The 12936-nt window shown below is 39.5% G+C and overlaps 2 protein-coding genes and 1 long non-coding RNA gene across 4 annotated transcripts in view; 2 read left to right on the forward strand and 1 right to left on the reverse strand.

Annotated features, from left to right (window-relative positions):
- Positions 1-1047: 1047 nt before the first annotated feature.
- On the forward strand, positions 1048-5809 carry cdkn1d (cyclin-dependent kinase inhibitor 1D). 2 transcript variants are annotated; one of them, XM_010793494.1, is made up of 4 exons: positions 1053-1216; positions 3232-3374; positions 3569-4032; positions 4214-5809. In XM_010793494.1, the coding sequence occupies exons 3-4, from the start codon at positions 3573-3575 to the stop codon at positions 4270-4272; spliced, it is 519 nt and encodes a 172-aa protein (XP_010791796.1). In that variant the 5' UTR covers positions 1053-1216; positions 3232-3374; positions 3569-3572; the 3' UTR covers positions 4273-5809. The 2 variants fall into 2 exon arrangements, with proteins under 2 accessions (XP_010791788.1, XP_010791796.1); XM_010793486.1 differs by lacking the exon at positions 3232-3374 and having other exon boundaries at positions 1048-1216.
- The window catches only part of slc37a3 (solute carrier family 37 member 3), a 12029-nt gene continuing 4323 nt past the window's right edge, over positions 5231-12936 (reverse strand). Inside the window, exons 6-14 of the mRNA XM_010793474.1 lie at positions 12239-12384; positions 11550-11646; positions 11340-11424; positions 10848-11056; positions 10618-10759; positions 9998-10099; positions 9697-9896; positions 9110-9175; positions 5231-8631 (exon numbers count right to left, since the gene is read on the reverse strand). Coding sequence (XP_010791776.1) covers positions 8539-8631; positions 9110-9175; positions 9697-9896; positions 9998-10099; positions 10618-10759; positions 10848-11056; positions 11340-11424; positions 11550-11646; positions 12239-12384 — 1140 coding nt within the window. The 3' untranslated portion in view covers positions 5231-8538. The remainder of the gene's footprint in view (positions 8632-9109; positions 9176-9696; positions 9897-9997; positions 10100-10617; positions 10760-10847; positions 11057-11339; positions 11425-11549; positions 11647-12238; positions 12385-12936) is intronic.
- On the forward strand, positions 8624-10603 carry LOC104964631 (uncharacterized). The gene is made up of 3 exons (XR_800445.1): positions 8624-9172; positions 9708-9890; positions 10014-10603. It is a non-coding gene; the product is annotated as an uncharacterized lncRNA (long non-coding RNA).

Below are 12936 nucleotides of genomic sequence, written 5' to 3' on the forward strand. Positions count from 1 at the left end.
CAGAGTGCAGGAGGAACAGGTTGAGAGCAGGAGGAAAACAGGGCATTACTATACCAGGGTAAGAAACTATTAACAATCATAATTACATTTGTATAGCCTCAATTTAACCAGCTGTTTTTCAGAGGTGGGAGAAGTACACAGATCTTGTACTTAAGTAAAAGTAGAAGCAGAGTGTAGGAATACTCTGCTACAAGTAAAAGTCCTGCGTTCAAAATGTTCCTCAAGTAAAAGTAGTTAATTTTGATACTTTAAGTATATTTTGCTTATAAAAATGTGTACTCAAGTACAATTTTGAATGCAAAACTTTTACTTGTAATAACTGTACTGGAGTATTTTGACTGAAGCTAAAGTAGTTAAATAAATGTAGTGGAGTATAAGTAGGCCTACACTATTAACCTCTGAATTGTGGGTGTAGAAAGCATCAAAAAGTGGAAATACTCAATTTAAGTACAAGTCTCTCAAAATTAAATGTACAGTAAATGTTCTTTACACCCAGTGGTGGGAAGTGACTACTCTAAGTACATTTACTCAAGTACACTACTTATGTACAATTGTGTACTGTCTTGCACTTTATTTGTCCACTACATTTATTTAATACCTTTAGTTGCTTTGTAAATTTGGATTAATAATGTGAAATATAAACAAAATGTATAAGATTAGTTACACCTGGATTAACATTCAAAAGCAGTATACAAAGTGATTAAAATAAGTCACCACACTTTACCATAATTGATACAACACAATAATGCATAAAAAATAGCCTACTAAAACATATAATACATACATATTATTCTGAAACGGGCCAATCTGCATTTATAACGAGTTCTGGTTCTTTAAGTATTAATGCTAATACTTTTACTTGAGTAACATTTTGAATGCAAGGCTTTTTTTCTGTTTAAATACTCCTCCTTTGTTTTGCATCAATGCTCAGTATTGTATCTTGTGTTCGGTTATCGTGTTGTTTACATGTGCGTGCTGACTGTTTTTAAAAAGGGATACCACGTGACTAACTGCTCCAGTAGTAGGACGTCCCTGCGGTCTCTACAGTACAGACAAGTATTAGATAACACGACAAGAAGGAGGACCCTCCCGTGGGCAGTGGCTCTAAAACCCTTCAACGTGACTGTTTTCACGGAGCTGTCAGAAAATACATCTCATTCCTCTGGATAAACTGTGACGAGTTTGTGGACGAAACTATTGAATACTGACGCGAATGGTAAGAGGGAATTTTACGCTTCCTTGTTTTTGTGTTACGTTATTCTTTCATGTATTCGACTTTGGGTTTATTTTGCACTTGTTATATAAAGATTTGAACTAAAATGTATGGAGTTTTAGTTGTTCTTAACCGCTATAGCAGTCGTTGTCAATGTCAATATTTTTGAGACGGTACGTTTTATTGACTTTATGTTACATTATTCTTATTTGGGTTTATTTTGTATTTGTGAGAGATTAATTTGAACTGAAAAGTGTGTAGTTTTAGTAGATTTTAACCGCTTTGGCAGTCTTTAGTACACATTTTAATACTTTGAGACGGTAATGTACGTTTTATTGACTTTATATTACATTAATCTTTCACTCATTCTTATTTGGGTCTATTTTGTATTTGTTATGTATACATTTGAACAAAAATTGTTGTAGCTTTAGTAGACTTTAACGGTACCGCTTTGGCAGTCGTTAGTAGGCTACACATTTGTAATACTTTAAGATATTGACGCGGATGGTAAGACGGAATATACGGCTTTTTTCTTACGTTACATTATTCTTTTACGTATTCTTCTTTAGGTTCATTTTTTATTGATACATTTGACCCAAAATGTATGCGGTTTTGGTAGATTTTAAACGCTTTGGCAGACGTTAGTACCCAATTTGGGTAGCCAATGCTCGTGTTAACGTTTTTTAATGCTTTGTTACTGGTTATATTTAAATCATTATTTTGTTGATGTTCTGTGTGTTGGGATGCAGGGTGTCAGTCGCTCATTGAGCCACATCCGCAGCAGTGAATCTAACTGCGTCACCAAGATATTTCTCGACAGTTGAGTCACATTACAAAGCCTTTAAGTGAAATATCCGGTGGTATTTTGTTCAATATTGCACCATAATACTTTGTGGCTGCAGAAATAGTTGGTGCATTTAAAATGTTGTTTTTCTGTAATCTGGGACACCGAGCACTAACCTGATCTCCAAACCGCGCCCACTCCTTTTTCGACACAAACAACAACTTTCACGCGGAGAGAGCAGCCCTGTAGTTACAAGAAAACACTTGTGGTTTTGGTTTTGTGTTGCTACATCAAGTATTTTTTCCTATTTATCCATGTGTAAAGAATATATAAATGAGAAAAATGAAGCTGTACGGTTTACATGTATCATTAGTAGTAATTACAGTAGTACGCATTAAGTAAATGTGTGAATTTGTCGCCCTCTGTGGTTTCCAACCTTTCCAATACATGGTTTTTAACAGGTTGAACAAGTATAAGACATGGTAAAATGACAGGCTGTTTGACTTGTGAAAGTGCTTTAGAGCTGTATTTTGTTGGTGTCAAACACTTATCCAACGCTTTTTTTGTACTTAGTTAAGCAAGCCAACAAAGGCTTTCCAATTATTTGTATTTCTGTAAAATATATATTTGGTGCAGGGCTGATTTAACCCACAATGGGACCCTCCTTTAGCATCCCACTTTCCTTATCCACAAGTTACTTTGTGCAGATTTGATGAGATGGAAATATATTGAGGTGAATGCACATACAGTCTATCTATGAACCATATAATTGTCAATATCAACTGAAATGTTTTACTACAATGATTGAGCAAATGGTCCGATGGTCTTTGAGTGGAAAAAAAAGCATTTTTGTTCAGAAATCTGGACCAGTAGTATGCAACAATTACTATCAGGAAAATACACATTTTACGCCTTACATAGTGTAATCTATCAGCAGCAGAACCATATCTCTCTCAGCCCTAAAGCCCATCCCATACAACACATATCTTCATTTACGGCCTACGCACAGCTGATAGAAGTACTGACGCACAGAGGGATGTGGTTATCTTCCACCTACATGAAAAACTCACGATAGGCTGTAGGTGTTATAAGACCAAGCTGGTAAAGCATGCTAAAAATCCAGCTCTGAAGAGAAAGCATGGCTCTAATTGAATTCTAGATGCAGATAGCTGCTGGGGAATGTGGGAAACATTCCTCACACGAAGCCCATATTTTTTTTGTGTGTGACCTGCAGACCTTAACGGTGGACCTTTGACTGGCCGACACCAGAGCAGGTGGAGAATCAGGTCCTCTGACACGGCAGGGCAGTGGATTCTGCTGGAGATTTATTTGGTGTTGGTTCAGTTACCTGTTGCTGGAGGAGTAATTACTCAGCAGGTTAGGGCACATGTGTATTTGATCACATAAAACACAAGAGGGCTGGTGTGTCGGGGGGGGGGAACTGAGTAGGGGTTTGGGCAATTAATAGCTTGTGTGTTTGGAAGTAATCTTTGCCAGTAAAAAAAACCAGATCACACCGCAATAAAACTCTGCAGGCCTCACACTCAACCTCTGACCTTCCTCTCATGCAGGGACATGACGATGGACTCTCCATCAACACCATCAGCAGGACCAGCATCTAACACAGGACTTTCACGCCTGGGGGGCATTGAAGACTTGACATTAAAGATGGGGCCGTCACGGAGGAACCTCTTCGGGCCCGTGGACCACCAGCAGCTGCAGCAGGACTTCCAGCAGCTGCTCTCGGTTAACTTGGAGGTGGCAAACAAGCGCTGGAACTTCAATTTCCAGAGCGATATGCCGGGAGAGGAGTCCACCATCCAGTGGGAGTCGCTCAGGTACCAGGACGTGCCGGTGTTTTACCACGGCTGCACGGTTAGGTCGGTGGGGAAAATACGGACATTGTCTTCGTCAAGCGAGGCGTCCCCGGGGTCCAGCAGCTCGTCCGGGTGTGGGGACGAGTATCCGGAGGTGTCCACAAGGGAGTACTACCGGATCCAACGGCAAAGAAAACGGAGACAGTCTACCATCACAGGTTAGTCCACCAAATGCTTTAAATAAAGCAATCGCAATTTGTGGTATGCTTACTCTTTTTCTTGCCAAGAGTTGAAGTCCAACTGTTCCTTGGCATTATGCAAAGTGACAAGCAGCAGATTTTTTTGCAATGCAGCAAATCTATTTCCGCTGACTTTGCATTGTTTTCTTTCCCTCTACAGATTTCTTCAAAGTGAAGAAGACGAAGTTCCTGCATTACAAAGGTTCTTCTCGGCAGTAGAAAAGCACACATCAAACCGATGGACGATCACCTAGTGGTCGACATCCGTCTACAGGTCACCTCACATTGATGTGTCACATCATATGTATATTTATGTAGCAATTTGTGACTGACTGTTCACAAGCTCATTCAGCGGGGGCTTTAAAACTTCTCTGACAACATATACCTTAGATTTCAGCAAAAGGAAGCTACCATTTTTATAGTTCATCAAGCTCAGACGGTTTTGTAGATAATTATAAATGTTTTATGTATTCTGTATACTGTTTTCCTCATCTTTAAACTGTGAAACTTATTTGAATGCACTCTTAACAACATAACACAGGCTCTAGTATTGAGAGGTTCATTTTCTTCTGAATGGGCCTTGGATTTTGACCTCAGTCCTTGACCTTTTTCTCGCTCTTGCTAAAAGTCATAAGAGGTTTTGATTAGCCGAGTTACTATTCCTGGCCTCGTGCCACACTTAGCCTTTCAGTCTCACCCCGGGGCTGCGATAGCACGAGTCGAGCCAGGGGTCAAAATCTCACCCAGGGCTCAAAATCTGGCAGCTCGACTGTGATTAGCTGCAGGGCAAAGGTCAGCGCTGGAGGTTTAGCTATGAGCTAATGCGGCCGTCGCTGTACAACAGTGACTTAAATAGCTATTTGATTATTTATTTATTATTCACAATGCTAAATTGTAAAAAAAAAAAAAAAAACGTAGAAACAAAAAAATAGACATGCAATGCATTAAATGAGATTAGACAAGGTTTTTTTTTAATTTTTTTTTTACTTTTATTGTCATTACACAGTAGGCCTACTTACTATGTAACAAAATGTTTTCTCTGCATTTGACCCATCCTAGTGTTCGGAGTTTGTGGAATCCTGTGCCATTAGTGCCCAAAAAAGTTATGAGTTGTTGCCACTTACTAATACTGGCCGTTTATATTTAACAACATAATAACTGCTAATCATATTAGCTTTCTGCTTTGCATTGTTGCATAATGGGCTGGTCAAATCTTATGGCAGCAGACCAAAACACACCTATAACTTTAGTCAGCTTCATGCGTGTAATAATGTAGCATTTTATCAGTGTGTCGCAGCTCAAAGGAACCTATGAAGAGTGGAGCTGCTTCACTTTTCTGTCTCTGTTCCCTTCTATACGTGCTCGTGTGTAAACACAGATCTGATTGTGTATGAGTGTTTCGGTTTGGTGTGAATCTTGAGGTTTGTGGCAGCTGAGGCAGATAAAACCAAAGACAAATTACTGTGCCATTAAATTAGAAACATTTATACAGGTCGCTCATCGGTCATCGAGGGTCTCAAACAAGTCTTGGTCTTTAGATAAGATGTGTTCCTACAGTCGTTTTAATTTGTTAATGGAAAACAAGCCATAATCAGGATTAATCCATTCTACCTCATGAATTCAGTGAAACAAACACATGTCATTTAAATGAAAGAAAACTAAACCAATGCAGCTCGGGGTTGTTTTCGTTTGCAGGCGAAAGAGAGAGAGAAACCAGGGGGGGGGGGGGGAGGAGGGGTCTATTATTTTGTTGTGGTAAAAGCTGTCGAGGTTCAGCGCTTAGTGTAGGGTTTCACATCATGTAAAAGAGTCAGTGTGTCAGAGAGGGGCCCCGCTCCGAGCTGAGGAAACTAGGGTTCCTCAGGAGGAGGAGGAGGAGGAAGGGGGGGAGGCAGCTATTGTTGTTTCTCCCTTCCTTTGCTCCCACATAAATAAAGCAGAGGACTATTCAAGTGGGGGAAAGGGAAAAGCTTTAATAAGGGAACCTTCCCCAGAAAGTGTTCAGACCCCTTCATGGATCGAGGGATTTCCCCAGCCAGTCAAGTGGCCGCGACTCACACACTCTTTTGTTTATCTCAGTCCGCCGTCAGGAATCAACCCCCCTCAGTCAGCCAAAGACTGTCATTAAAGCAGTTGTTCATAAATCTGTTACTCCTATAAGGCGCTGTTTCCCAGATCTAAAAATAGCAAGCATGGCTTTTTGAAATGATTTGATAATTTACAGGATTTCTTTGTCAATGTATCGGTGTGTTTGTGTGTGTAAGAGAATGTGTGTGCACCAGACGAAACTTTAAAAAAAATCTATATTAACTTATGAGTTATGCTTGCGGTATAACTAATTGTGTCTTCTGGACCTATATATTTGCACTACTTTAAAACATTATTGACAAGTTAATTAAAAAAAGTACAACCTGTTCTCTGAGAACAGGTTGTACTTTTTTCACATTGAGAATTTTTGGCAGCATTGTTGGTGTTTCTTAAGTCTGTTTGGTGGAAAAACTAAATTAAAAAACCTGTTTCGATAAAGTTAGTTAGTGTCTCGTTGTGCCCAAGCAAACTTCCCTTTTCAAAATCACGTGACGCAGCTATATCGAAGTGTAGCATTATTTGTTTTTGTATATGCATGAATGTATGATAATCCAACTTTTGTAATAATTGTATTATAATTGAATGCTGGTTTATGCTCCCTTTCAACATGTAAGAAGTGTATTTGTGTAGGATCATATCCTTTTTGATAATAATTGTAAAGATGTATTGCTGGGTTGTTGGTGCTTTGTAAAATGCCTTTCAAATGTGTCGATTTCATATAGCGTGCTCTAAATAATAAAATGAATGTATGAGATTCATATAAACTACAAAATGCTGGTCCGAAGTTTTTGTTTCCACTCTGGTTTTAGTTGTTAGGCATGGATGTATTACTAAGAGCACTTTATTCACTTATAGTGACCCCTGGTGGACTGCAGTGACATTGCACACAGTCAATTACCTGGAAATATACCAAAAACCTTAAAAGAAAACAATAGAACTAAATTCATTTAAAAAATCCCCCCATTTGTATTTTATCTGACATATTTTATACATTACTCACAATTTACAAAATGTAATTTGCATTTATTTAAAATGAAAATTTGCATTTACATCGGTTAAAAGTCGACAAGTACACATAAATAAAGATAAAACAAAAAGACACCACAGATAGTGTAATTTACATTCTTTTACACAAAGTCGAGACTCGTTTTTAGCTCCGGGGCTCTTGGTTTAGTGCGTGGAACACGTCTCACATCACAGATGGTGGCACGAAGAAGCCCTGATGTCAACGTCTCCACATGTTAAAAGCACTTAAAGTGGTTATAAGCAGGGGAGCAAACTACTTGGTTTTTCTGTTCGCTATAAAATCACAAATTAAAGTCTCTTTTTTTACAGATTTCAACCAAAATCATCTTGCTTAAAAATGAAGGCTGGTTTTTGACACTGCTAAGACATTAACTCACATAAAGCTGGTGTTTCATGAACATTTCCTCACTCAAACTTAGACATAAAGTATTTTACCTTGAAAATGTAATTAATCTGTTCAAACACAGATTCACAAACGTGCAACTTCACACAAGAAACAAATTGAGTTTTTTCTAAAATGTCAGTATGCACTTCACACCTAAATGTGCAATAGGCATGCTACACTGTAAACTAAATGTGAGACGTGGGTTTTTCGACAGAATTGTGTTTCTGTCAGTTAAAAGGGTGTTTGTGAAAGTGTTTTTTAAAACAACTGTGTGTGACGTGAGACACTGAAACTTAAAAAAGGAATAAGCATATATCAATCCCTGACTGACATATATTATAAAGAGAAATGAGAGAACCAGTCCCCTTATACAGTAACCTGATTACACAAAACTGTACACAAGAGAAATCAAAGCTTCCCAAAACCCTGCTAAGGTCTGAGTGGTTCATTAAAAATCTTTAAGACTTGTTACTGGACTACAGTGCAATATTATTCATCTGGACCAAAAATATCATACATATCTACAAAAGCTGACAATCAATTTATACATTACAATTATTATTCACATTCTTCAGGCAACTGAAAGTCTCAGAGGGCTTGATCTTAACTAAAGAGCTTCTTATCTAAAATTCCAATCTTATTTTTACATCCATTTAAATCCTTAAATATGTACAGTAGTAGTGTGATGGTGCAGATTGGACGGCAAAGTCCATTTTAAAAGTATATTCTTTTAAAACCAGCATTCAGTTTAAACTTCATATCTTTCTTTTCACACTAAAATAATTGAGCATTTACACTTTTAGGCTTCTAGTGACAGGATAAGACTGCAGTGTTGTGCCCTGTGGCTGTGAACCGTCCTGGCTGTGTGGAACAACAGCCCACCAATTTTTTCCATCTCCCAAAACTCACCTAAAATGAGCAGTTTGTGAGCTGCGTTGTCACTCGATAAGAGTAGCAACATTACAGCTGACAGGACGATGGAGCGTTCACAGCTGGCGACGCAGCGCTTGTCTTTCTCTCCACATCTCACGCACCTCTTTGTGGAGCAAAGGAGTGATGAACACAATGCTGCCCGCCGTCTGTAGCAGGAAATAAAAGGAAAGTTACACAAGGGTTTGCAAGAGGACACACAGTAAAGAAAAGTAAAGAAAAGTGATGAAAAATGGGCAAAACTAATTGGTTTATGAGCCCGAAATTAAAATGTACTTTAGGACCAAGGAAAAAAAGACAAGTCACATTAATATAGTAAGTAAGAATTGGCAAAAAAAAAAAATATTCATGCCAATATATTGTAAAAACAGACACCTGTAGGATGGGCATTTTCAACAACCGACATTTTGAAAAGCACAGGTGTTATTAACGATGGCTCTGCTTTGAAGTGCACAGGTGTTACTAACGATACTAACGATGGCTCTGCTTTGAAGTGCACAGGTGTTACTAACGATACTAACGATGGCTGTGTTCATTACCGACCCTTATCATCTACACCTGTGCTTTCCCTACTGTGGAAATGTCTTCAGTTAAAAGGACTGCTGTGATAGGAGGACACTATCTCACCATGGCGATGAAGAAGTAGAAGACTTGAATCCAGCCCAGCTTGCTCTCTATCAGCGACACCAGGTACTGCAGGATGACAGAGATTACATGTATATAAAACAAGGAGTGTGCTAGTAGGAGGAAATAACATTAACAACTCAAATAAATGAGATAAATAAAAACAGTTTAAAATAACCATAGAAAATACCATAACACTCACTGAAATGGGCAAAGACCGTAGTTAAAATAACTACATTGAGAAATGCAAGGTTTTCCAGTGTATACATTACAAAACAAACATTTTTAAATGTATTTAACTAAAAAAATTAACTAAAAAAAACGTATGGTTATAAAGATGGATAAATAAATGTTGAATCAATTCTGAACTATTTGATACATGGACAATTAAAATGTACAAATACATTGAGATAGAAAAATGTATTCGATGACTTTAAATATATTGGCTCTTTTTTGGTATGGACTGAAGCAGCAGGGTAAATGTGGCTTAACAAGCCATGATGGAACAACATTGAACAGCTTTGCCTGTTATTGAACCTGGTCATTTCCTGGTCATTTAATGCACTTTATTCTGTAGTATTTTTGCTTACCTGTCCCGCAGCGGCTCCTATACTTCCTGTCCCGTCCACTATGCCGGTGACTGTAGCCAAAGCCTTCTGACTCCCCCTCAAAGCGTCCTGCCTCCCCAGGTCAGCAGAGATGGCCGAACTGATCATATTAGATGGGCCGCCAATGAAGAAGCCCGTAGTTGTCAACAGCGCAGCGTTTATTACCTGGTCATTAGGTGAGTCTGAGGAGGACGGAGAGTGAGAAAGAGAGTCTCATACTGTGGCTGATATTGTGGTATTGACACAATCATGCTGGTCAACGACTCGTAAACCCTGTACTCACGGCTGTATCCCACCAGGGATGCCATCGCCAGCGCCAGACTGAGGGCCAAAACCGGGGATCTCTTGCCCATCAAGTCAGAAATGAAACCCTGAATCGTCCCTCCTGAAACAAAGACAGAAACACAATGAGAAACTGACATTCAAACTCTGCGGACATTTATGTATAAACTGAGACAGAGGTATTATTTTACTCAAAATAATGATTTGACCTGTACAATTCTGCTTAAGGTTAGCAAACGGTAATACTGTAGACTAGTCACTGTTTTCGGCTTCCTTTATGAATCTTACTCATATTTGAAACCCAAAAACCACTTAAACATTCATTTGTATTATTGTAATGCTAAATCATTTTGGGTGATATTGACTCTGACTTTCCCGCCATAAAACTTCGAATGGCACTCCAATTACTTTGTCATAAAAATGTCATACATTTTTAAGAAAGGACCCAGTTACATCATTTGTTTAATTTAGTCCAATTGTGTGCTATCTACGTGTCAAATAATCTAATGGAGCATCATTACATCCATAAATGTAAAGAATATTTATCTCAAAAACTCAAATTTGTTATTGAACGATTAAATAAACAATGGGCAGAAAAATGCAGATTCCCCTGCTGCTCACCGAGGATTCCTCCGACATCGTACCACACAGACAGGCGGTCAGAATCGGCCTCCTTCCAGCCAAAGTTGTTGGTCAGGTAGAAAGGGAGCCAGAAGAAGAAGGAGTAGTTGACCAGCTTCAGACACGCATACGCCAGGGAATACTGCAGGACAAACAGACCAGGAGAGTCAACAGCTTGTTCGTTTAAAAGCTTATTGTAAAAAACCTTTAGTTGGGAGTTGTCTACTCACCGGCAGCACTCCAGGCAGACAGAAGGCCTGGCAGAAGGTCACGGGGAGAGGGGCCTCAGCCAGAGGATCCTCCGGCTCCTGAATCGAGTGGTAATGTCTGTCGTCCACCTCGGCGTCCTCCTCCTCCTCTTCGTCGCTCATCAGAGGCCGGTGGCTGTCCGTGTCCGTCTCCACCGGACTCAGGCCAGTCTCTGCCTCCAAGCTCAAACCTGACACACACACACACAAGTGGTGTCAATCGAGATCTTAAATGCGTTTCCAAATAAATCGCGTATAGGTTCAGGGCCCTCATATACACACACTCAGGATGTGGAGATTGCCTAAGATCAATCGTTTTAGGCAACAAAAGACCAAGTGAGGGATAAATCAAGTGAGGTGAAAACGGAATTAAGAGGAATTTCATCGAGAATACGGTCACTGGAGCGTCATTTTTTGGTAATGTTTGAACACTAACAATACACGTTGCTCTAACATGTTCCTCGCAGTCCTTACCGACTTCTTTCGGGGAGGTCAGCAGGCCGAAGAACACCACCACCCCACCGGCAAACTGCACCACCGAGGTCACCAAGAAGGCGTACTGAGCACAGCAACACACAGCACATCGTGTTAACTTCTGGTTTCTGAGGATAGGCATTGTTAAATGTGTGGCAGTGGAATTTATTTATTTGTGCACCTGCTACTGGTTTCAATTGTGTTTCTTACCTCGTATCCATACTTGAGCACGCTAGAAGCCAGGAAAGCCCCCAGTATGTTTCCTACAGAGGCACAGGCGCTCCACAGGCCAAACACAAAGCCACGGCTGGAAGACAACATCATGGATTCAATTAGAAATACATATGTACAAGTGTTTTTTTTTTAAACGCCTCTGGTTACATTACACTTTAACCATTGCACTAAACTCCACGAACAGCTCAGTGACTTGCTATCTTTAAGTTTGAGCAAATAAGGACTACTGAAGGTAAAGTGTGTCTAAATGGCGTCTAAGTTTAGGTAGCGGCACCAGTGAATGGATGCCTTTGTGTAATGTGTTTCTGTGTGTACCATAAAGCTCTACTTGAGAGACTGGAACTCTAGGCTAGATACTTCTAAATAGATAGATACTTTATTCATCCTACATTTTGTCCCAGCAGCAGTGTTGTTGTTAAGTATTACACACGAGTGAAAAATATTTAAAAGATACAAATGTAATAAAACTAAACATTTGAATTAACAGCAAATAAATACAAAATTACAATAGAAAATATATCACTAGAGTATCTATCCATCCATCTATCTATCTGGAAAACAGAAATATACAGGAACATATTGACATTGGCTTAGGCTGGACAGATGTTCCAGATGTAATTCTTGAACAAATATCAGATAAATGCAGGTTTAGTAAACAGACGCACTCCGCCTTGCCGAACCAGTTCCCCATGACGGCCACCACGCAGGGCCACACAGCGGACTGCAGCAGGCCGTTCAGCACCCACAGCCCGCAGTACAGATACACGTTGTAGATCTTGAGCCATTCGGTGAGAGTGCCAAACACAAACTCCTGCAGACACACAGTTAAAACATTTCATACAACTTCAGTGTATTTACAAAACGTGTTGACGGATCTTTGATATTCAATTAAAACGCACGATATATGTTCTAATCTAATGGAAACCCTGTTCAAAACAAATAGACCCAGTGTTTAAAACTGAGTAAAGGGGCTCTATTTCGCTCATTTTCAATTTCATAGTTGTGTTTTGAGCCTCTCTACCATGGCATGTTTAAATGCTTTTATGTTCAAAAAGTGAAAGGGAAAACCCCAGAAAGAAGAACAGGGGCCCAGTAAAACACTGAATAAAGCAGTTTCACATCAATATACACTGTTTCTCCAAAGCTCTTTGTCTGTCGCTAGCAGTTTCTTAGCTTTTTCTCTGATGACTTAAAGGTCCCATGACATTTCTGCTGATCATAATTCCATTGTTGAGGTCTACTAGAATACATTTATATTGTGCAATTTTCCAAACTCACATTGGTTTCTCATACAGCATCTCTGTATAGTATGTGTATTCACTCTGTCCTAAACGGCTTGTTGGAGTTCCTGCCCCCCCCCCCC

The sequence above is a fragment of the Notothenia coriiceps genome, unplaced genomic scaffold (assembly GCF_000735185.1).
Source record: "Notothenia coriiceps isolate Sejong01 unplaced genomic scaffold, NC01 NC01_scaffold00001922, whole genome shotgun sequence".
Lineage (NCBI taxonomy): Eukaryota > Metazoa > Chordata > Actinopteri > Perciformes > Nototheniidae > Notothenia > Notothenia coriiceps.